Below are 21,562 nucleotides of genomic sequence, written 5' to 3' on the forward strand. Positions count from 1 at the left end.
CGTAGGAGAATAAAGGCAACAGGATCTTTAAATCAGTTGGTGGAGGTTCAGCAAACACGCTTATCAGGAGAAGAAAAGGAGGAAGAAAGATTATAGATCAGCTTCCACCCTAAAAAAACGATAAACATGCAGCTGGAATGTCGACTGTCTGCATTAAACTCAATAAAAACACGTGACAGATTTACACACAGTTCAGGAAACGTTTAATAGAGTTCTGAAGCTCGACGTGAACAGTTTTGTGCTTCAGCCGGAGTGTTTGTGCTGGGCGAGGCGTGTCCTGGATAATGAATAATGCTGCTATGATGGGGCATAAAAGAATGCTAATGGAGCCCGCTGCCAACAAACCCTCCGCTCTGTTGTTACGGAACAACCTGAGCAGCAGAGGAACTATTTAAACATCACCAGTTAACTTTATGACGCTGGTGGAACCAAGAGAACCTGAATAACATTCATATTAAAACAGTTATAAAGTATACAACAAATAAAACTCTACAAAGAAAGTATAATACAGATTAAAATCTAAAAATTACAATTCATCAGTCGAATACATATATCACATATTTCCAACATCGTCCTGAAACAGTCTCTGCTTTTTGGAAATGTGTTGATTTTCTGTCTCACTGGCAGAAAATATAAAGCTACAGCTGCAACTAGTTAGCTTAGCTTAGCATAAAGACATGAAACAAGTCATCCAGCATCAGAAAGCCTCTAAAATAAAACAACAGTCCAACTCTGTACAGGAACAGAACGATGGGAAGTTCTGCTCACCTGCAGGAAACACAGTCTGGAAGTCCTTAAGTAAAAATTCAACTAAAAACGAGCGAATAGTCAGGGACGTCGATACACAAAACGATAAAAATGAGACAGAAAACAAAAACAAAACCCAAAACAGCAAAATCAGGACGCAAAACGACGAAAACGAGACACAAAATGACAAAAAATGAAACACAAAATCGATGGAAAACAACAGAAACAAGACGACATGGTCACCAATATCCCCCGCCACATGTGATGTCTATGAGTCTATATCCAAAATAGTGATCAAGGGCCATAACTCTGTTAAATATTATCGCACAGGTCTCATTTTTGAACTTGATCAAGGTCTCCATGGTGTGAAGCTACACACAATTTCGTAATCCTAGCTGTAACAGTTTCCGAGAAAAGCTGTCCCCTTCATGTCGGACGGACGGAGGCCAAACCTGTATCCCCCTTTTCCACTTCGTGGAGGCGGGGGATAATAAAAATAAAGACTTTTTTTCAGTTAAACACTAAATAAAGAACAAATTTTCATCGTTTGATTTTTGATATGGATGTGAAATAACAGATCAAAAATTATTCATCATTTTTCGGTCCGTAATAAACATAATTCTTCAAATTAAAAAAAATCTCAAATATGTGTGAAACAATAACAGTGGGCGGATTTAAATTCAGTTAAATACAGCATCAAAATATTAAATATGTGATTTAAAAAGCTGGAAACCAGAAAATATCCACATTTAAGAAGCTGAAATCACTGGAATTATTAAAAATGTTGACGACTAACTTTATAGTTGCAGATTAATCGATTAATCACGTTATAGCATAATATCAATCCTTATAGTTTATGATTAATTGATTAATCATAATAGCTTATGATTATTGTAGTTTATGATTAATCAATGAATCATTGTAGCTTATGATTAATCATTACGGTTCATAATTAATCATTAGAGTTTATGATTAATCGATTACTTATTATAGCTTATGATTATTATAGTTTATGATTTATAAATATCGTTTGATGAATTGATTGTTGCAGTTTATGATTAACTGACTAATCATTATGTTTTATGATTAATCATAACTTAGGATTAAATGATTAATGTTAGTTTATATTAACTGATTAATCATTATATCTTATGATTAATTGATTAATTGGTGGTGATGATTAGTCGTCATGAATAACTGATTAATCGTTATAGTTTATGGTGAATATTATTTCTCTGGATGATGTCTGCAGATCTAAACAGACGTCAGTGATTCTGTGTTGAATCTTCTTCAGTGACTTCCAGACTGCTGCTGATCTCCAGACGGTTTCCTGACTTCCTGCCAACAGCTGCAGGTTCATATTTACTCTGAACCCATTGGAGAACCTCCTGGTTTCATTCTGACTCAGAACCAGAAGAACGCGGGTCAGAACATCGTCTTATAAACATTTATTTTGGATAAAGTTCTGAACAGAAGTTCAATGCAACAGTTTGGTGTCCTTTCTTTTAGCACCGAGTCCGTATGAGGCCTCCTCAGAACACTACTTGGTTCCGTTGGTTCTCCAGCGGGTCACTGGATGCAGTACTTGATCTCCAGCTCCTCTGCGGCCCGGCCCAGATGCATCAGCCTCAGTTTGTCAATCAGCTCCTGGAGCAACGGCAGCGGCAGCAGCAGTGTTCCTCCTCCACCGGCCGCTCGGGAGCCTCGCTCGGCCCAAACCCGGAGCATCTGGTAGTGGGCCTCCCTGCAGGACCGGTGGTCCAGATCGGCCTGCTCAATCTCAGAGTCCTTCACACCCAGACACCGGACCAGCTGCTTCACCTGCAGCACTGGAACCAGATCCAGCACCGAGTAGATGAGCTCAGGGACTGGAGAGGAAACCAGAGAGGCGAGGTAAGAGTCACAACAATAGAACCTTTATATCGGAGCCAGAAGACACCGGAGCTCCGGATCAGAACCCACAGTATCACAGAACCAACAGTATTAGAGGAACAGAGGAGCAAGTTGTTGGAGAAACATTCAGCATGGTGAAACATCTTTCTACAGACGATGAGTATAGTAGAGGAAAAATCTGAAGAGGAAACATGCAGATTGATAAGTATCTAAGGTATGAGGAAGGAAAACTGTGAGACAAAGGGAGACACAAAACCAAAAACAAGACAAAAAACAGACAAAACTGCTGAACCAAGACACAAAACGACAAAAATGACACACAAAGAGACAATATGTGCCAAAGATGCAAAGAAATGATCAAAACAAGACACAAAATTTAACCATTTTCTCAAATCATGATTTTTAGGATGTTTTCCTGAATGTATCAGTGAAAATGAAAGTAAACTCTCACAACAGTGATAAATCCTGTAGCTGGTTTCTGCCTCTTTCATTCATTGTAATCTGGTTTATTATTGTTTTATTTTTACTGTACAGCGTCAGTTTTACTGTCTCTCCTGTACTTTATTTTGACAGTGCTGCTGCTGTGGACTCACTCCGGATCTCCAAAGGAACACAGTCGGGCAGGTTGGACGTCTCCTGCTCCGTCATGTAGCGCTGAGCATTCACATTGTTCTCCGAAGGTTCCTCGCTGTACACCAGAGACTCCTGCAGAACACACATCAGCACTTTACTGACCAACGCTCTACATACTTCTTTATTTGCTCGTATTTTATTTCCTCTGTCCAATATCCATGTCAAAAATAAGACATTTTTAGTTAGCAACCCGCTAGCAGGTTACAGTTAGTAACCTGTTAAGCTGTTTACAGTTAGTTAGCTGTTAGCGGGTTACAGTTAGTTGGTAGCTGGTTACAGTTAAAGGGGAACTTCGTTTTTTTTCAACCTGGGGTCTGTTTCCATTTGTCATTTCATACATGTGAGTGATCGAGAAGTGAATTTTCGACATAGCTCCAGTATTTAGCCAGGCAGGCAGCTTAGCAGCTCAGCTAGCAGCTCAGCTAGCGAAAAGTATGGGGCAACTTGCCCCCCGCGTCAAAGTCCGCCCTAACGTGCTTTATTCCCCACACTGACCGGCTCAGATAGTCTCAACGAGTGTCCCACAACATACTAGAGATGAGAAGTGAACGTAAACCTCCACATTACCTGGCGATCGCTCTTTGTTGTGGACTATATCCAAATCTCAGGACGCTAGAAAGCAAATCTCGTTCCGAAATCGCGTGATAGCTCGCGCCAAAACCAGTGTCGAGCCGGTCAGTGTGGGGAAAAAGCACAGAGCGGACTTTGATGCGGGGGGCAAGTTGCCCCATACTTTTTGCTAGCTGAGCTGCGAAGCTGCCTGCCTGGCTAAATACTGGAGCTATGTCGAAAATTCATTTCTCCATCATTCACATGTATGAAAAGACAAATGAAAACAGACCCCAGGTTGAAAAAAAACGAAGTTCCCCATAAATAAGCTGTTAGCTTGTAGCTGATTACAGTTGGTTAGCTGTTAGCGGGTTACAGTTAGTTAGTTGGTAGCTGGTTACAATTAATAACATGCTAGCTGATTACAGTTGGTTAGTTGTTAGCGGGTTACAGTTAGTTAGTTGGTAGCTGGTTACAATTAATAACATGCTAGCTGGTTACAGTTGGTTAGCTGTTAGCTGGTTACCTGGCAGGAGTCGGGGGAAGCCTCGGCCAGCTGGGACGACGATTTGAGCAGCTTCCTCTTGGTGAAGCGTTTCGTTGTCATGTAGGTGATGAAAATCCCCAGAACGAGCATCACGACTGCAACTGCAGCAACACCAGCAACCACCGGGACCAGATTGGTGGTTCTGTCTTGACCTGCAGGAAGAACCGGAGAACTTTTGTCACGTTACATCGCGTTCTGTTGTCACTGAACATCTGACCCATTATTCTGATCAAATATGTTCAGGTTTCCAAGGCAACACAATGCATCCAGTGCGTGACGCTGTAACGGCTTCATTCAGTAGTTTTAGTAACGTACAGATCAGCAGACTTACAGATAAAACATTTTCCCTTAGAGAGAATCTGAATCATCAGTTACCATGGAGATCTAACTCTGCAGCATCAGTTACCATGGAGATCTAACTTCACAGCATCAGTTACCATGGAGATCTAACTTCACAGCATCAGTTACCATGGAGATCTAGCTCCACAACATCAGATCTAGCAGGTTAAAAGAGAATCTCCTTCATGATACTGTAAACTCTGTCGTTATCTCTAATATACCTGCTGCCCCACTGATCTGACTTCATAGTTGGACCCTCTGGTTACACATTTACGCTGAATTAAATCATCCTTAGTATTTTCAGCTGAACACTGACAGACACGCTTTGGGAACATGAGAGACCTGGGAGCTTTAGTTAACCTTCAGCAGTGTTCGGACGGTGGCTCACCTTTGGTGTTGAGCATCGGGGGCGAAGTACAGTGAAGTTTGCACTCGTCAGAACAACTGTGGAGAACAGAGAGCAGCTTTGACAGCACGTAGGAGGAAGTAGCTTAGTGTAAACAGGAAGTGACCATTAGCAAAACAACAAGTACAGTTTTACAGTCAGGAACACACATTATGACTGTAGCTGACAAATATCTGCACCTGAACACCAACTAATCACTAAGAACCAACACAAACAGTCCTGAAAATGATTATATTTTAATAATAAATCAACTTTAAAAAGAACAGCTTGTCCAAATGTCTTCACTGTCCTGTAGAGCTGCAAGAATTAACCTGTCAACTGTAAAATCATCTCCAGCTATTCTGATAATTAATTAATCACTTTTAGCTGTTTTTTTATTTAAAAAACTGTCTAAATTCTGTGATTTCAGCTTCACTGTGGATATTTTCTGGTTTCTTTCCCCTGTGACAGTAAATTGAAGATCTTTGGACTAAACAAGACATTTGAGGAAACTCTGATCCACATTTTTCACCATTTTCTGGAATCGTAGACCCAAATCAGTTTTTGTCTGACACATTTCCGACAATGTTTACTTTTGTCGTGGTGTATTCCTGCCCCTCCCTGTCTCAGACGGACCATTTGACCCACTCGGAGACGAATGCGGTCCAGATGTTCCAGAGGTTCAGTGAATCACAGACAGTATATTTAACACCAGTGACTGTTGAGACAGCAGAAACCCACTACAATGTGTCACAACTTCTCTGTTCTGCTGCCAGCTAAACAGAAAGATTGAACCAAGTCGGAAGTTTGCTGCAAGTTTCAATTCAACAAACCAACTTCCCTGTTGGGGGATGAACTCACTTCTTGCAGGCTTCGCACACTCCTCTGGCTCCTTTGTAGTAGCCCTCCTTACATCCACACACCGTGTTCTGATCCTGGGAGCCTGTGAACAGCAGCAGGTTCCTGTTAGACCGAGCTGATCAGACACGATGACCAACGGTGATTCACTGTGAACCTACACTGCTGTATCTGCTGCTCGTCTGATCTGCATGAGGAACATCTGCGGCACTCATACGTTTCCGAGTCGATCCTGTACTTGTAGAAACCTTTCTTACAGCGGCAGATGGTGTTCTGGTATCGCTCACACGGTGTGTCTACCTCCTCATTCTTTACTGCAGTGGGAAACAGAGAGAACAGGTGACAACAGTTAGTTATTCAAGGAATTCATCCATCATCCTAGTTGGGTTGCGGGGGGCTGGAGTGTATCCAGCTGACTGAGGGTGAAGGTTCACCTGGACGGTTAACAGTCTATCACAGAGACAAACAATCACACTCACATTCACAATTTAGAATCATCAATTAACCTCAGCATGTTTTTGGACTGTGGGAGGAAGTTGGAGAACCCAGAGAAAACCCATGCATGCACAGGGAGAACATGGAAACTCCATGCAGGAAGATCCTGAAAGGCCGGGACATGAACCGGGGATCTTTTAGCTGTAAGGTGGTGACGACCAAACCTCTGTGCAGCTCTGTACGAAGAAGTTGATCACTAAAAATCCTTGAGGCAAAATTCTCTGAATGGAGGCTTCATTTAATCCCCTAACTGGTCTAGACTTCATCCTATACAGACCTGGACCTATAATCAATAAATCATAAGAGAACTTTAAATTTCGCAGGATGCTTGTATTTTAATCAGAGCAGCTTTTCTAGTGTTTACAGTATTGATCAGATCAGAGGCTGAACTATGAAGGCAGTTCAACAGTCAGATTTTCTGTATGTGAGTCGATAAAAACTAAACCCTCAGTCAGAGTTAACAGCTATGAAGGTGGTTTTTAAACTTTCTGCTTCAAACTCAAACAGGAGCGTTTAACGGTCATTTTCCACTAAATGAACCAATCAACAGGTTGTTTTAATGGAGAACAATGAGGAAAAATGAACATTTATGGCGGTAAAAAGCAGCGACAGGAATGCTGGTAGAAAACTGTTAAACGTGTGTTAATGTATTAATTTTACCGATCAATGCAGCTGATTATTGATAACAGACAATAAAACTATCAAACCTCATTTATTCAACCATGATATTGTATTGACGTGCATGTACACCCCCTGTCAAAAGTTTTGAGACGGGTTCTAATTTATTTGAATGAGAAAGTGTCTCAAAACGTTTGACAGGGGGTGTAGGTCTGACACTGGCTCATAATGAAGGAAATGACTTTATTTTGAACCAAATCAAAGTGAAACTAAAGTTACTGGTTGAATATTCTATGTAATCGATACGGATAAACTGATCAGTTTTCTTATTTGGGTTCTATCAGTTTAAATGGAACAAAAATAAAAACAGATTTATGACATTTCTGCATCACCAACTGAATACATGTAGGTTACCATGACTTTAGTTTTAGTTAAATACCCCTGTTCTATACTATATATGTATAATACCCCTGTACTATACTATATACACCCCCTGTCAAAAGTTTTGAGACGAGTTCTCATTCATTTGAATGAGAACTCGTCTCAAAACTTTTGACAGGGGGTGTATATGTACAATACTTATGTACTATATATGTACAATGCTCCTTTATTATACTATATATGTATAACACCCCTGTACTATACTATATATGTGCAATACCCCCGTCAGAATAATGGATAGAATACTCGATTACTAAAATAATCTGCAGCCCTGCTCTGAGGTGACATCTTACGTTTGCAGCGTCGACACCGTCTGCAGTTTGGCATGAAGTTCATCTGGTCACTGAACTGGTCGGCAGGGCAGGCGGTGCAGTTGCTCCTCTGGCCCACAGCATGGCACACCTCCACCAGCTTAAACCCTGAAACACAGCAAAAGTTCAGCCCCTCGTCGGCTCTACAGTCACGTTCTTCCTGAGCCGGAGGTTCTGCAGTACCTGGAGAACATTTGTTGCAGCAGACGCCCTCGTCGGTCCGGTAGTCTCCGTGTGGACACGCCGGCTGCTTCTCGGCTTCTTCTGGCAGACATGAAGCTGGAAGGAACAAAAACTGAAACACAGGGTTCACATCAGTCACAGGTTTGTTCTCCGTCGGTGGGTTTAGTTTAACTGAGCGTTTCTCACCATCAGCAGCAGAAAAGTGCCGACGGGAGCTTTTATATTCCGTCTTCTTCTGAGTCCGGCCGCCTCCATCTTCTCCTCCGGACCTCAGTCCATGTGAAGCTTCTGGCTGAGGAACTCCTGGAACAGATCAACAGGAAATGACATCCAGATTACACCTTATCTGTGTTCATCAGCCTCAGATCTGATTTTTTATGTGGCGATCGGCGTTGGTTTGCGACATCACTCTAAAGCAGACTCACAGATTTGGATGAAATTTTCAGGGAAGCTCAGAAATGACACAAGGACCAAGTGATTAGATTCTGGCAGTGATGCAGCTTATAGTCTGGATCCAAAGAAAACACAGAGGAAATGTTGATCCGCTCAAGACCCTTGAAGCTGGACTTCTAGTGAATTTTATTTATTCATACATTCGAGTCCATCTTGTGTCATTATAAGTTCTGACTGATCTGCTTCTGCTGCTTTTCATCCTCTGTAACACAATGTTTATGGACCGTGCTGCTGTTTTTAATCGTGTTTGAATTCTTTTTCTTCTGTAAAGCTTTGTGTTTCTCCTTGGATAAAATGTGACTGACGTTTAATTACATGTGTAACTAATCAAGGCCACGCATCACACAGATGTCTTGTAACATTTATTTTCTCCCCAGTCAGTCGACACTGTGAAAACTATGAAAATAAAGATACACAAACATTTTAGACACACATCAAGTGTCACAAAAAGTGTCTTGTATTCCAAAAGTAAGTATTTCAAGCTAGTTTTCTGTCGTTAAATGGGGCCAATGTAGTAGCTTGCCACAACAATATATTAAAACTGTCCATAGAACACACTTTAACAAATAATGCCAACAAATATGAAACAAATAAAACTTTCAATTCACAAGTATGATGTGCAGCTCTCAGACTGTGTGGAATAGTTACACTGCCATTTAAAAGTCTGGGGTCATCCAGACAATTCCATGTTCTCCATGTAAACTCCCACTTTTATCCATGTGCTAACATAACTGTACAAGGGTTTTCTAATCATCAATGAGCCTTTCAGCACCATTAGCTAACACAATGTAGCATTAGAACACAGGAGTGATGGTTGCTGGAAATGTTCCTCTGTACCCCTATGGAGATATTCCATTAAAAATAAGCTGTTTCCAGATAGAATAATCATTTACCACACTAACAATGTCTACACTGGATTTATCACTCATTTAATGGTATCTGCATTGAAAAAAAAAAGTTTTTCTTTAAAAAAATAAAAACCTTTCCAAGTGACCCCAAACTTTTGAACAGTAGTGTATGTTTTTTAGGCCGTATCGTTTTCTCTCTGGTAATGTTGGTGTTTTCCTCCACCGTATTGCATCTGACCCACAATCCCACAGGTGTGACCCGTAACTAAACTGTGGTCATGTGACTTGTTTTATTCTTCGTCAAATGAAATTTTCATTGAAGGTCAGAAATGACACAAGGACCAAGTGACTAGATTTTGGCAGTGATGCAGCTTATAGTCTGGATCTACAGATTTGTTAAAGATTTCTGTATTATTGTGCATCCCTGTAACCTGACAACAAGTGAACACTACATCATCAACGACTGAGCAGCCTTAGCGGAGCACTGCGCTCTCTGAGTGCTCTTCTTGTTTTTAAAAGTGTCCAAAATGACTGAATTTGTCCAAATTGACATAAACTTGACAAAAATTATTTTAAAAAATTTCAAAATACACAAAATCTGTTCAGAAATTACACAAACTCGTCCAAAATGTCTGTGCAAAATGACCCAAGTGTCAAAGATCACTCAAAACTGGTCCCGAATAAAAAGAAAACTCGTCCAGAATTAGTCAAAACGTGTCGCAAATTACTCCATACCTGTCCAAAATTACAAAAACACGCCCAAGATGAAAACAAAACTGGCCTAAAATGATTTAAACTGTCTAATATGATTTTAAAAACATGCCTAAGATGAATTAAAAATGTATCCAAAATGAATTTTAAAAAACACATCCATTGCAAATCATTCAAAGAAGAGCTGCTTAAAGTGTGGGGGCGTTTGAGTCCCATCAATTCCTGCCGCCCGCTACACGTAAATATGTTACACATGCATGACACACGCCTGTCCTCAGCGTAAGGTCATGTTGTTTGTGGGTACATCTGTGTTAAATGGACACATTCTATGTTGCTGTGATTTCTGATCATCAATAACTGATCAATAAAAGCTGCATTTCTGGTGTCATATGGGGGAATGAGCAGCCTTGGAGGAGGACTGCTCTCTCTGAGTGTTGGACACAGTTGTTTGTGCTCCAGAGCTCTGAACTGTTTTTAACTTTGTGTTGCACAATCAGTTCACTGTTTGCCAACTCTGTGTTTGCTCAGTTTGACTGCAGAGTTAATGAACCTTCCCATGAACTCTCGAGGCTCAGTGTAGTCCGATAGACGAAGGACTTCAGGAATTTATGAGAACAAAGACAGAATCATGTAGCTGGATTCTGACAGACGGTTCAGAGAACATCAGGAGCCATTTGAGGCCTCGATCGGTTCAGCTGACGGAGCGTTCGGTCGAATATCTGGATTATTCAGTCCTTCAGCTCCAACATCTGATCTGGTTAAACTCGTTTATCAGAAACTCTGGACATTTAAAATGGTTTCTATGAAATTTTAGCTTCACGTAAACTTTCTGAGGCAGTTTTTTAAATTTCCGGTCGCTCCACTTCCATCGGGTTTATTCTCTCATTAAATCTGTTGGAACATCTGAGGAACTATTAAAGATAAAAACTAGATTTTTTTCCCCTGTTGTTTCCAATTAGCAACTCAGAACTTGGATCTGCCAAAATTTCTGTTTTTGTGCCACAACTTGTCATTCCTGATCAATCAGTTATTAACTTTAATTATTGTGTAAAGGCATTTGCAGCTACGTGTGGTTCAGAAAATATGACTAGTTTCAGGCTTTTATCTTTAAAAGTTCCTCAGATATTGTTGTTTAAACAGATTTAACGAGAGAAAAAAAACAGATGGAAGTGGATCGAGACAAAAAATAATAAAAATCTCAAAGTATTTGACATATTGAGCTAAAATTTCTTTATAAATATTGATATTTTATGTTATAAAGTCTTCAGGCAAATCAGAGACGGCTGAGCTGAAAAGATTTTTTTTGTATATTTGAGATGAAAAAAATCATTTTTTAAAAACGTTTTTATCAGAAACCATCCAGATCCAGAGAAACCCGGAGGTTTCCTGCTGTCTGTTGTCCATCTGAATTCAATAAAATCCAATAAAATGCCACCAGGTCTGATTGTGGGAACAACACAGTTTAATTCAGGTCAGATTTGACTGTTTTTTTCCTGCTGACGGTGAAAATAAACAGCAGAACTTTATCTGAACAGCAGTGAGTCACGGAGAATTTCCTGTCAGGAAAACTTCAGCCTGAGGCTTCGAGGAATTTTTCCTCTGAATCAGAATCAGGACTTCTAGTGAATTAATAAATACTAAGTTCAGCTGAGTTCACTGACTCCTGACCTTTACAGTTTGAGTGACCTTCACAGTTCACTCAAACTGATAGTTTTTAACCTTGAACTTAGGAGACTTTTTAAAAACTAATTCCCGATAAAATAAGTACTTCCTAAAATGTGATACTTTGCCTCCAAAGCAGCTGTGTGTAAAAGAGAGAAAAAAAAAATCACAAAATAATCCTTTAAAATCTGCCAAACATCAAGAAAATCAAATTAAAAATCAGAACCAGGACATTTTAGAAATCAAAGCCAAGCATGAAATCAGTCATTTATAGTTTTTAATTCATTACCGGCTCAAATATTCTGCATATTTCTGAACAAAAGTGCAATTTTTAAATTGATTACTGATTAAATCAATCAATTTTTTATCTTCCCGCCCACCAGGCTCTCTGATTGGCTACACGTCAGAGAGCAGCCAATCAGTATGCTGAAAATTTATATTCAATCAAACAGAAATAAACTAAACATTTAAGTTACATTTGTCCCTTATTTATGAATTATTTTAATATTTTTGTTGTATTCTGTGCTTTTATGAACTTTTGGACTCCCGGGTTTGATTTTTTTTACGATAAATAAGCTTCAGCTCCAAATATCAGCCTAAAAAAACATTACAGTTATTAAAGAGAATAATTTACTTCAGGCTCCAGTTGAGGACTTTTTTTTCCCGAGAAAAGCAGAAACCTCGAGTCCAGATAAGAGCCGCTGTTGATCTTTACTGTTTGAGGCGTTTCCTCTCAGCTGAAAAATCGAAACTCTGTGGTGAGAAGTTAAGATCAAGCAGTTCTCGGTTTTCCAGGTGAAACTTTCCGCTTCGGGCTGATAATCCCGGATCTGTCTGAGGCTGGAACTGTGAAAAACTGAGGGTTTGTGGAAGAGTAAAAGTAAAAGTAAAGTATCCCATATTCTGTCCTGCTGTTAATAGTAATAATTAAAGAGGTTTAAGAGCTGTGCGGAGCTTTAAGGAAACGTGGCTCTGAAGGAATCACGCACTTTCTGGATTTACGCACAGATCTGCGCTACTCCGGTTAAAAGCCAACTCAAACTTTAACTTTAACTCCAACCACCGGTCCGGTCCGGTCCGGGTTCCGGTGAACTTTGACGAGTTTATACAGAAACTGAATGACTCTTATCTCAGACGACACTTTTTCTGTCTCATCGGTTTCGGTTCAGCCGCCCCCCTACCGCCGCCGCCGCGGCTTCTAGAACCGGGTCTTACCTGGACCGCTGCGTCCCTCCGTACCCGGCTCCGGTCCTTACGTCCTCACATCAGAATCCGTGTTCCGGTGAAGAATGTTCGGTTCAGCGGGACGGTTCGGCTCCGCTCTGCTCGCAAGGACAAGAGGCGGAACCAGACGGGAAACGCTGCGTCACTGCGCAGCCGCAGGGAACGTGAGGGCAAAATGCACCTGCAGAGAGCCGCTCACCTGGACTTGGACCTTGACCTTCTGGACCTGGACCCGAACCTAAAGAACTGTACGAAAGCTACAAAAGCGAAATTAAAACGAGCATATTATTAGAATACAAAGAAATGACGTTAGAATTTCATAGTGTTTGTTATGAGTGAGCCAGTCATTTTGTTTGTTGTTTTTAATGCTCATTGTTAACTGATTGTTTGTCATAAAGGGTCAGGTTACATCAGTTTATTCTTCTTTCAGCTCCGTTTCATTTGGAACTTTGGAAACTTCTCTTTATGCGTTGTAGTGGAGTGTTTTGTTTGTTTGTTTTTGTCAGTGAATGAAATAAAACCTGACTAACCTGGACCAGTGTGTCTACCTGCACACAGGTGACCCTCCTACAGCCCCAGCTCTGACAGTTTGACTAAATGTTGATGTTTTCAGTATAAGCTAAATAAAACCAGTCCATCCTGGTGTGTTTATGTGTCCTGACCATCACCTGTCCAGGTGTTCTTCCTGCTCAAACTGACTTAAAGTCCAGTTCTGGGTAACAAAGATCTTAGCTTAAGATAACTGCAGAGGAGATCATGTCTTCATTCTGTATTTAAAATCTGTCAGTAAATCCTGTTAAATACAGTCTGAACCATGATATTAGACATACATATATAGACAGTGTACTGGCATGTTCTGACGGTTACAGATTTAAAGTATTTAAAGTGGATAATCTCTTTCTAGTTCTTGTTTTCTCACCAACAGATCTGATGAAATTCTGGTTTTCAGGTTTTGCGTAACCAGACAGACAGAAAACTAGAGACAGGCCTGGACAAGAATAAAGAGTCGGTTTAAACCTGTTTATCCCAGTTAAGTACAAGCAGCTGGGAAGGCTGTTTAGGGTATATTAATTATTTAAAAATACATTCCTATTATTACATTTTATTTTATTATTTTTATTTAACCTTTATTTAACCAGGAGAGATCCCATTGAGATTAAGAACCTCTTTTTCCGTCCTGGCCAAGATAGGCATCAGCAGATTATTGATGAACAGCTTCTAATAAAACACACACACACACACATACATTTTGAAAAATGTATATGTTTTGTGTCTTATGTTTTAACTTATTTGTATACAGATTTCTATTTAATTATATTTTTAATTTTTTTAAGGAACCTCCATGCACACAGTAAACAATTTATATTTTCAAAAGTTTCAATAAATTAAATATACATACATACATACATATATATATATATACATATAAATAATTACGTATTTCCCCATTTTTCGCTAATTACAGATAACTTTAAAAATAAAAGTATTAACTAACATCATGATGCCGCCGCCGCCATGCTTCACATCATCATAATGCTGCTACTGCTATGTTTCACATCATGATGCGGCCACAAAAATACATAAAACCATAAAAAAACAGGCCAAAACTTTAAATAATCTCCATTTCAAAAATTTGTCTAAACAGTCATTTATTCCTTAATGTTTGACTGTAAAAATAATTATCATTTCGCAGATATTTTCTCTAATTTAACAGAAAAAATCCTAATATCACAGGAAAAAAATATTTATATGATTGTAAATAAACAGAAAAAACCTGTAATCAACATTGACATAAAAAAAAATCAGTATTGTTACAAAAAAGCATTTAAAAAAAAAAATCAATGTATGACCACAAAATAGGCCATTTTTACCATTTTCACGGGATGTTCTTTTGCAGTGTGTATTGATTTTATTTTAGATTCTTTAAGGAAGATTAACATAATTTTTCTAATTACCTGCCACAGGAAGCTTCTGATGCAGAATTGAACTTTAATAAGATTATATTATTAACTGAAAAACAACCGCAAACTATTAAAAACAAAGATCTGAGCACAGTCAACTATAATCAGCTGCTGATCTGGATAGAAGAGAATACGTGGACACAGACATAACCACAATCTGTAACTCTATTTAAGCGGCAACTTTTAAAACCATTTGAACTTTAAATCTGCAGGAGGATAAAAATGCTTTGTAGTCGTAACATTCCAGAGATATGGCTTAATGAGCTGTAATTATGGAGGCTGAAGCGTCACGTGACCAACACGGTGCAGAGAATGAAAGAGCTCAGTCAGCAGAGCAACACAAGAACTTCCTCAGAAAACCACATCCTTCCTTCTCAACGAGCGAAGAGAAAAACGTCTTCATCTCAGCTCCTCCTCCTCAGTCACTGACAACACAGAGAGCAGACTATAAAAAGGAATGAAGTCTTCCTGTGCTGTTGCTTCTCAACTCTGAATATGGGCCAATTTAATTCTGCTGTTCAGACAAGAAATTACAAAAAAAGACTTTAATGTCAAAAAGAAAACAGATTTCTACAACGCAACAGCAAATAATTAAGAATATAAAATACAAACATCACATCATGATGCTGCCGCCACCGTGCTTCACATCATGATGCCGCCGCCACCGTGCTTCACGTCATGATGCCGCCGCCACCGTGCTTCACGTCATGATGCCGCCGCCACCGTGCTTCACGTCATGATGCCGCCGCCACCGTGCTTCACGTCATGATGCTGCCGCCACCGTGCTTCACATCATGATGCTGCCACCGTGCTTCACGTCATGATGCCGCCGCCACCGTGCTTCACGTCATGATGCCGCCGCCACCGTGCTTCACGTCATGATGCCGCCGCCACCGTGCTTCACGTCATGATGCCGCCGCCACCGTGCTTCACGTCATGATGCCGCCGCCACCGTGCTTCACATCATGATGCCGCCGCCACCGTGCTTCACGTCATGATGCCGCCGCCACCGTGCTTCACGTCATGATGCCGCCGCCACCGTGCTTCACATCATGATGCCGCCGCCACCGTGCTTCACGTCATGATGCCGCCGCCACCGTGCTTCACGTCATGATGCCGCCGCCACCGTGCTTCACGTCATGATGCCGCCGCCACCGTGCTTCACGTCATGATGCCGCCGCCACCGTGCTTCACGTCATGATGCCGCCGCCACCGTGCTTCACGTCATGATGCTGCCGCCACCGTGCTTCACATCATGATGCTGCCACCGTGCTTCACGTCATGATGCCGCCGCCACCGTGCTTCACATCATGATGCTGCCACCGTGCTTCACGTCATGATGCCGCCGCCACCGTGCTTCACATCATGATGCCGCCGCCACCGTGCTTCACATCATGATGCCACCGCCACCGTGCTTCACATCATGATGCTACCACCGTGCTTCACGTCATGATGCCGTCGCCACCGTGCTTCACATCATGATGCTGCTGCCACCGTGTTTCACGTCATGATGCCGCCGCCACCGTGCTTCACGTCATGATGCTGCCACCGTGCTTCACGTCATGATGCCGCCGCCACCGTGCTTCACAACATGATGCTGCCGCCACCGTGCTTCACGTCATGATGCTGCCACCGTGCTTCACGTCATGATGCCGCCGCCACCGTGCTTCACATCATGATGCCGCCGCCACCGTGCTTCACATCATGATGCTGCTGCCACCGTGTTTCACGTCATGATGCTGCCACCGTGCTTCACGTCATGATGCCGCCGCCACCGTGCTTCACATCATGATGCCGCCGCCACCGTGCTTCACATCATGATGCTGCTGCCACCGTGTTTCACGTCATGATGCTGCCACCGTGCTTCACATCATGATGCCGCCGCCACCGTGCTTCACATCATGATGCCGCCGCCACCGTGCTTCACATCATGATGCTGCTGCCACCGTGTTTCACGTCATGATGCTGCCACCGTGCTTCACGTCATGATGCTGCCACCGTGCTTCACGTCATGATGCCGCCGCCACCGTGCTTCACATCATGATGCTGCTGCCACCGTGTTTCACGTCATGATGCCGCCGCCACCATGCTTCACATCATGATGCTGCCACCGTGCTTCACGTCATGATGCCGCCGCCACCGTGCTTCACGTCATGATGCCGCCGCCACCGTGCTTCACGTCATGATGCCGCTGCCACCGTGCTTCACGTCATGATGCTGCTGCCACCGTGTTTCACGTCATGATGCCACCGCCACCGTGCTTCACATCATGATGCTGCCACCGTGCTTCACGTCATGATGCCGCCGCCACCGTGCTTCACATCATGATGCTGCCACCGTGCTTCACATCATGATGCTGCCACCGTGCTTCACGTCATGATGCCGCCGCCACCGTGCTTCACATCATGATGCCGCCGCCACCGTGCTTCACATCATGATGCCGCCGCCACCGTGCTTCACATCATGATGCCACCGCCACCGTGCTTCACATCATGATGCTGCCACCGTGCTTCACGTCATGATGCCGCCGCCACCGTGCTTCACGTCATGATGCCGCCGCCACCGTGCTTCACATCATGATGCTGCTGCCACCGTGCTTCACGTCATGATGCTGCTGCCACCGTGCTTCACATCATGGTGGTGGCACACACAAACATGGAAATGTTCTTGTATCATCCTAACTAATGCTGTTCAACAACCTTTTCTCAGAGTTTCTTGGAGTTCTTTAGTCTTCATTTTTGTAGTTCTATCCAGGAGGACTGATCCACCAGTGACTGGACCTTCCAGATCCAGGAGTCTTTATATTACAATCACTGAGACTCATTCACTGACCTCAGATCATTCATTTACTAACTACTGACTTCTCAACCAACCGATTGCAGCTCATTTACATGCGACTGACTTTAAAGCAGGTGAATACACATGCAGTCACTAAATTAAGTTACATTACATTGTAGAAATCTGTCCTCACTTTGATATGAAAGTGTTGTTTTTGTAAATTTTTGTCCAACAAGTCAAATGAAATTGATCATGATTCCGTTTTGAAACCAATAAAAGGGAAATGTTCTACTTTTTATAGCCACTGTAAAACAAATACACATATCAACGGAAGCATATTTGAATTCAGACTTCTACAGTAAGTCTTTCCACAGATGAGACGGCAGCTGTATTTCCCCACACAGTCAGCTGGATGGACCAGCTCTGACTCTGCATGTACATTCTGTGTTTCAGGTCGAGTAAAAACTGTTCACAGAAACGTTGACATGTTGCTGCCAAACGTTCCTTTGAGGTTCCGTCCAAACGCTGACATCCTCCAGCGTGTACAGTGAAACCTCCGTTTCAGCATCAGCGGGTTCATTCTCGGTGACTTCAGACCGATTCTGCTGCTCTGTTCTTTCGGTCCAGTCATCTCAGGTTTTCTTTCTGAGTGATTCTCTTTGAGGCAGCCCCCCTGTTAGCTAGACCCTGCCCAGCCAGCAGCAGCTCACGTGTTGTGGTCTGGATTCTGAGAAAACTGCTGAAAGCATCATGACACAGCAGCCTGTCAGTCAACTGTTACTCAGCTTGATGCTTTCACCTGCTTTTGTGTTTCACTTGCATGGAAATCAGATAAAGTATTCACAAAGAAGCAAGAAATGATTCCGAAATGAAACAGTCGTTGGTTTTCATTCTGCAGGTGTAAGATTCGATTTTTGTGTAAGATTTAGTTTAGCCTGTTAAGCGAAGTTTCAGCTGTGTGTACTCCTTGCTTTATCTAAAGTTAGCATAATGCTAAGTTTAGCCTGTGTTTATCACACATTTTACTGTGGCTTTAGCTAAAGTTAGCATAATGCTAAGTTTAGCCAGTGTTTATCACATTTTACTGTGGCTTTAGCTAAAGTTAGCATAATGCTAAGTTTAGCCTGTGTTTATCACACATTTTACTGTGGCTTTAGCTAAAGTTAGCATAATGCTAAGTTTAGCCTGCGTTTATCACATATTTTACTGTGGCTTTAGCTAAAGTTAGCATAATGCTAAGTTTAGCCTGCGTTTATCACATATTTTACTGTGGCTTTAGCTAAAGTTAGCATAATGCTAAGTTTAGCCTGTGTTTATTACATGGTTTTCGGTTGCTTTAGCTAAAGTTAGGAAAATGCTACGTTTAGCCTGCGTTTACCACACATTTTTCTGTTGCTTTAGCTTTGGTCTGTTTATTTAAACTGCGTTCTACAACAGTGCTATTTTACTGACAATCGTAGGAGCTTCAGTCGAACCCAAATGGACTTGTCTGGGAGGTTGTAAAGTGCATCTGAGAGAAGTCTATTTGGTTTCCACTGAAGAACCTTGAAAAACAAGCTCCCAAAGAAGTCCAGTTGGGTTCTACTGAATCTCCTACGACCACCATGACCTGGATGACTGAGAACCTACAGACATATTTTTCTGACAGTGAGATCAAAGGTTGCTGTGAGAACGTATCTGTCGTAGAACCGCCCTCCATGTGTAATTGTGCGGTTCTTGCTCATGTTGTGAGTCATTGTGCTGTCCTGACCACATATCAGCACAAACCCCGAAACAAGCCGACCCAAAACCAAACCAAAGAACTGCGGCAAACACGAAGAACCTTTAAAGAACCAGAACTCCAGTTGGAGAGCGTTCTAAAGAACGGTTATTTTTCCTGACAATTGTTGGAGCTTCAGCAGACTTTTTGGTTCTTGAAAAGAACTTCTCAGAGAAGTCCAGTTGGGTTCTACTGAAGTGTCTACAACCACCATGACGTGGAGAATCTACACAGACGTACAACATGAATTGTGTATTAATGGCATTTGTATCTAATTTTCATTCATTTTCTAGGTTTTCTTTCAGACTCAGATAATTTATATATCATCTGAACCTGAACACTAATTTTGCTGAAACTGAAACCGCTGAAACTCAAAAAAAAAAAAAAAAAAGACGACACTGACGGTCAGCAGTGATAAGATTTAGTGTTTGGGAAACCTCTGGTCACAAATGCAAATGACCTGATCATTGCCAATTAACCAGAAAAGTTCTCACGCCCACAAAGTTCAGTGACACTGTAACTTCCTAAAATGCTCTCTGGACCTTCTACTGGAATTCTGTTGAAGTGATATGACGAGTCAGGCTCTAAATGTGAGGAAATGCCGCCGTGTCAGATAAAAGTCAGATGCTAACTGAATATTCTAAATTGGATGCTGCTAAACTGAATGTTCTATCTGATGTTTTCATAAAGTCACTTCTTGGAATGAAGTTAATCTTCTGCAATGGCTTTCTGTCAGAGTTCAACAGCTTGGAGTTGAATGAGTGGAAGAGGACGAATTACCTGAAATGACATCAGCAGCATCATCACCACCATTGTCATCATCAGCAGCAGCAGCAACACTAAAATCAACAGAAAGAGACAGATTGCAGACAGTTTGGAGAAAGAGACAGAGTTTACAGACAGAGTTTACAGACAGATTACAGAGTTTACAGACAGATTACAGACAGACCGACTTGAAGCTGAGCTGAAGGGTCTCGTCACTGAACAGGAAGCAAGAACTGAAAAGATAACAGTCGACTCTCGCTTTGAGTCATCTCTGACATTTCCTCCGTTACCCCCAGACACAGAGCTCAGTCTGACACTCGGAGGGTCGCAGCCAACATCGAAGAGAAACTTCTCCTCACGGTGAGCAAAGTTTTCAGGCTCATCTTTAAGGTTTTCTATTTTTTTTATTTTATGAGCTGCTTGTTGCCTCATTGGACACACCTGACCTCCTCCTTCCTCTTCCAGATGTTCTCCTCCTCCTTCTTCCAGCTGTTCTCCTGGCTGCTCGGTGTGTTTCTGGTGTGTGGACTCTCTTTAGAGTGCCCTGATCCTGACAAAGAGTATCCTTGGCCCTCGATAGTGGAAAGGATGTGCTGTTCTAAATGTAAACCAGGTAAAGTGACGTCTCTTCACCTGATTCCCTGTCTGGCTGCAGCAGATCTAACTGACTGTGTTGTAGGTACCATCATGGATATACGCTCACTCAAGACCTGTGACATCAAGTGTGATCCCTGCCCAAGGAACCAGTTCATGGACTCCTACAACGTGAAAATGGAATGCAATGATTGCAGAAAATGCGACAAACGTGAGTACTTTTGAAGAGTTCATCTGACACCTGAAATATGTGAAAAACTTTAGATCAGAAACAGTCGTTTATCCTGTAGAGTCTGGGACACAGAAGAATTCAACAGGCTTTTATTTTGAAAGTTTAGTACGTCTGATAACCCAGAACTCGAGATCTGACGTCAGCTACATGCAGATCTGATGATCAAAGAGAAGATTGGAAGAACATTAAAGGTGCTAACTAGAACCAGTGATGCCATAGAAGAACAATTTTAATGCCAGAAAGAACTTTTAGCAAGAAGTTCTATGAAAAAACCCAAAGATGCCTCAAACATTTTTTAAAAATGGTTCTTTAAGGAACTCATAGTTCTTTGTGGACCCACCTGACTCTGCTTGACAATCATTTAAGTTCTCTTTATTCAGAAGTAAATTTGCTCTTTACAGTTACACGCAGATGCTACTTTCAGAACAGTAAAGGTTCTAACTGGAACCAGTCATGTCACGGTAGAACCCCATAAAAACCTTTTAGCAGCAGTTTTCTAGAGAACCTTTTCTACAAGCAGTTATTCAAAGTATCACCAGAAATGGTTTCTTTAGGCACCTCAAAACTATCACAAAA

The 21,562-nt window shown here is 41.7% G+C and overlaps 1 protein-coding gene and 1 long non-coding RNA gene across 2 annotated transcripts; one reads left to right on the forward strand and one right to left on the reverse strand.

The window, feature by feature from the left end:
* Positions 1-186: 186 nt before the first annotated feature.
* On the reverse strand, positions 187-13,101 carry tnfrsf1a (tumor necrosis factor receptor superfamily, member 1a). The gene is made up of 10 exons (XM_022214868.2): positions 12,889-13,101; positions 8,186-8,302; positions 8,000-8,111; positions 7,799-7,924; positions 6,113-6,265; positions 5,955-6,036; positions 5,097-5,152; positions 4,349-4,521; positions 3,234-3,345; positions 187-2,615 (listed from the first exon to the last, which is right to left on the reverse strand). The coding sequence occupies exons 2-10, from the start codon at positions 8,252-8,254 to the stop codon at positions 2,317-2,319; spliced, it is 1,182 nt and encodes a 393-aa protein (XP_022070560.1). The 5' UTR covers positions 8,255-8,302; positions 12,889-13,101; the 3' UTR covers positions 187-2,316.
* Positions 13,102-20,180: 7,079 nt separating this feature from the next.
* On the forward strand, positions 20,181-20,966 carry LOC110965724 (uncharacterized). Its single transcript, XR_007945607.1, has 3 exons — positions 20,181-20,520; positions 20,626-20,773; positions 20,840-20,966. It is a non-coding gene; the product is annotated as an uncharacterized LOC110965724 (long non-coding RNA).
* The last annotated feature ends 596 nt before the right edge of the window (positions 20,967-21,562 follow it).

The sequence above is a fragment of the Acanthochromis polyacanthus genome, chromosome 12, assembly GCF_021347895.1.
Source record: "Acanthochromis polyacanthus isolate Apoly-LR-REF ecotype Palm Island chromosome 12, KAUST_Apoly_ChrSc, whole genome shotgun sequence".
Taxonomy (NCBI): domain Eukaryota; kingdom Metazoa; phylum Chordata; class Actinopteri; family Pomacentridae; genus Acanthochromis; species Acanthochromis polyacanthus.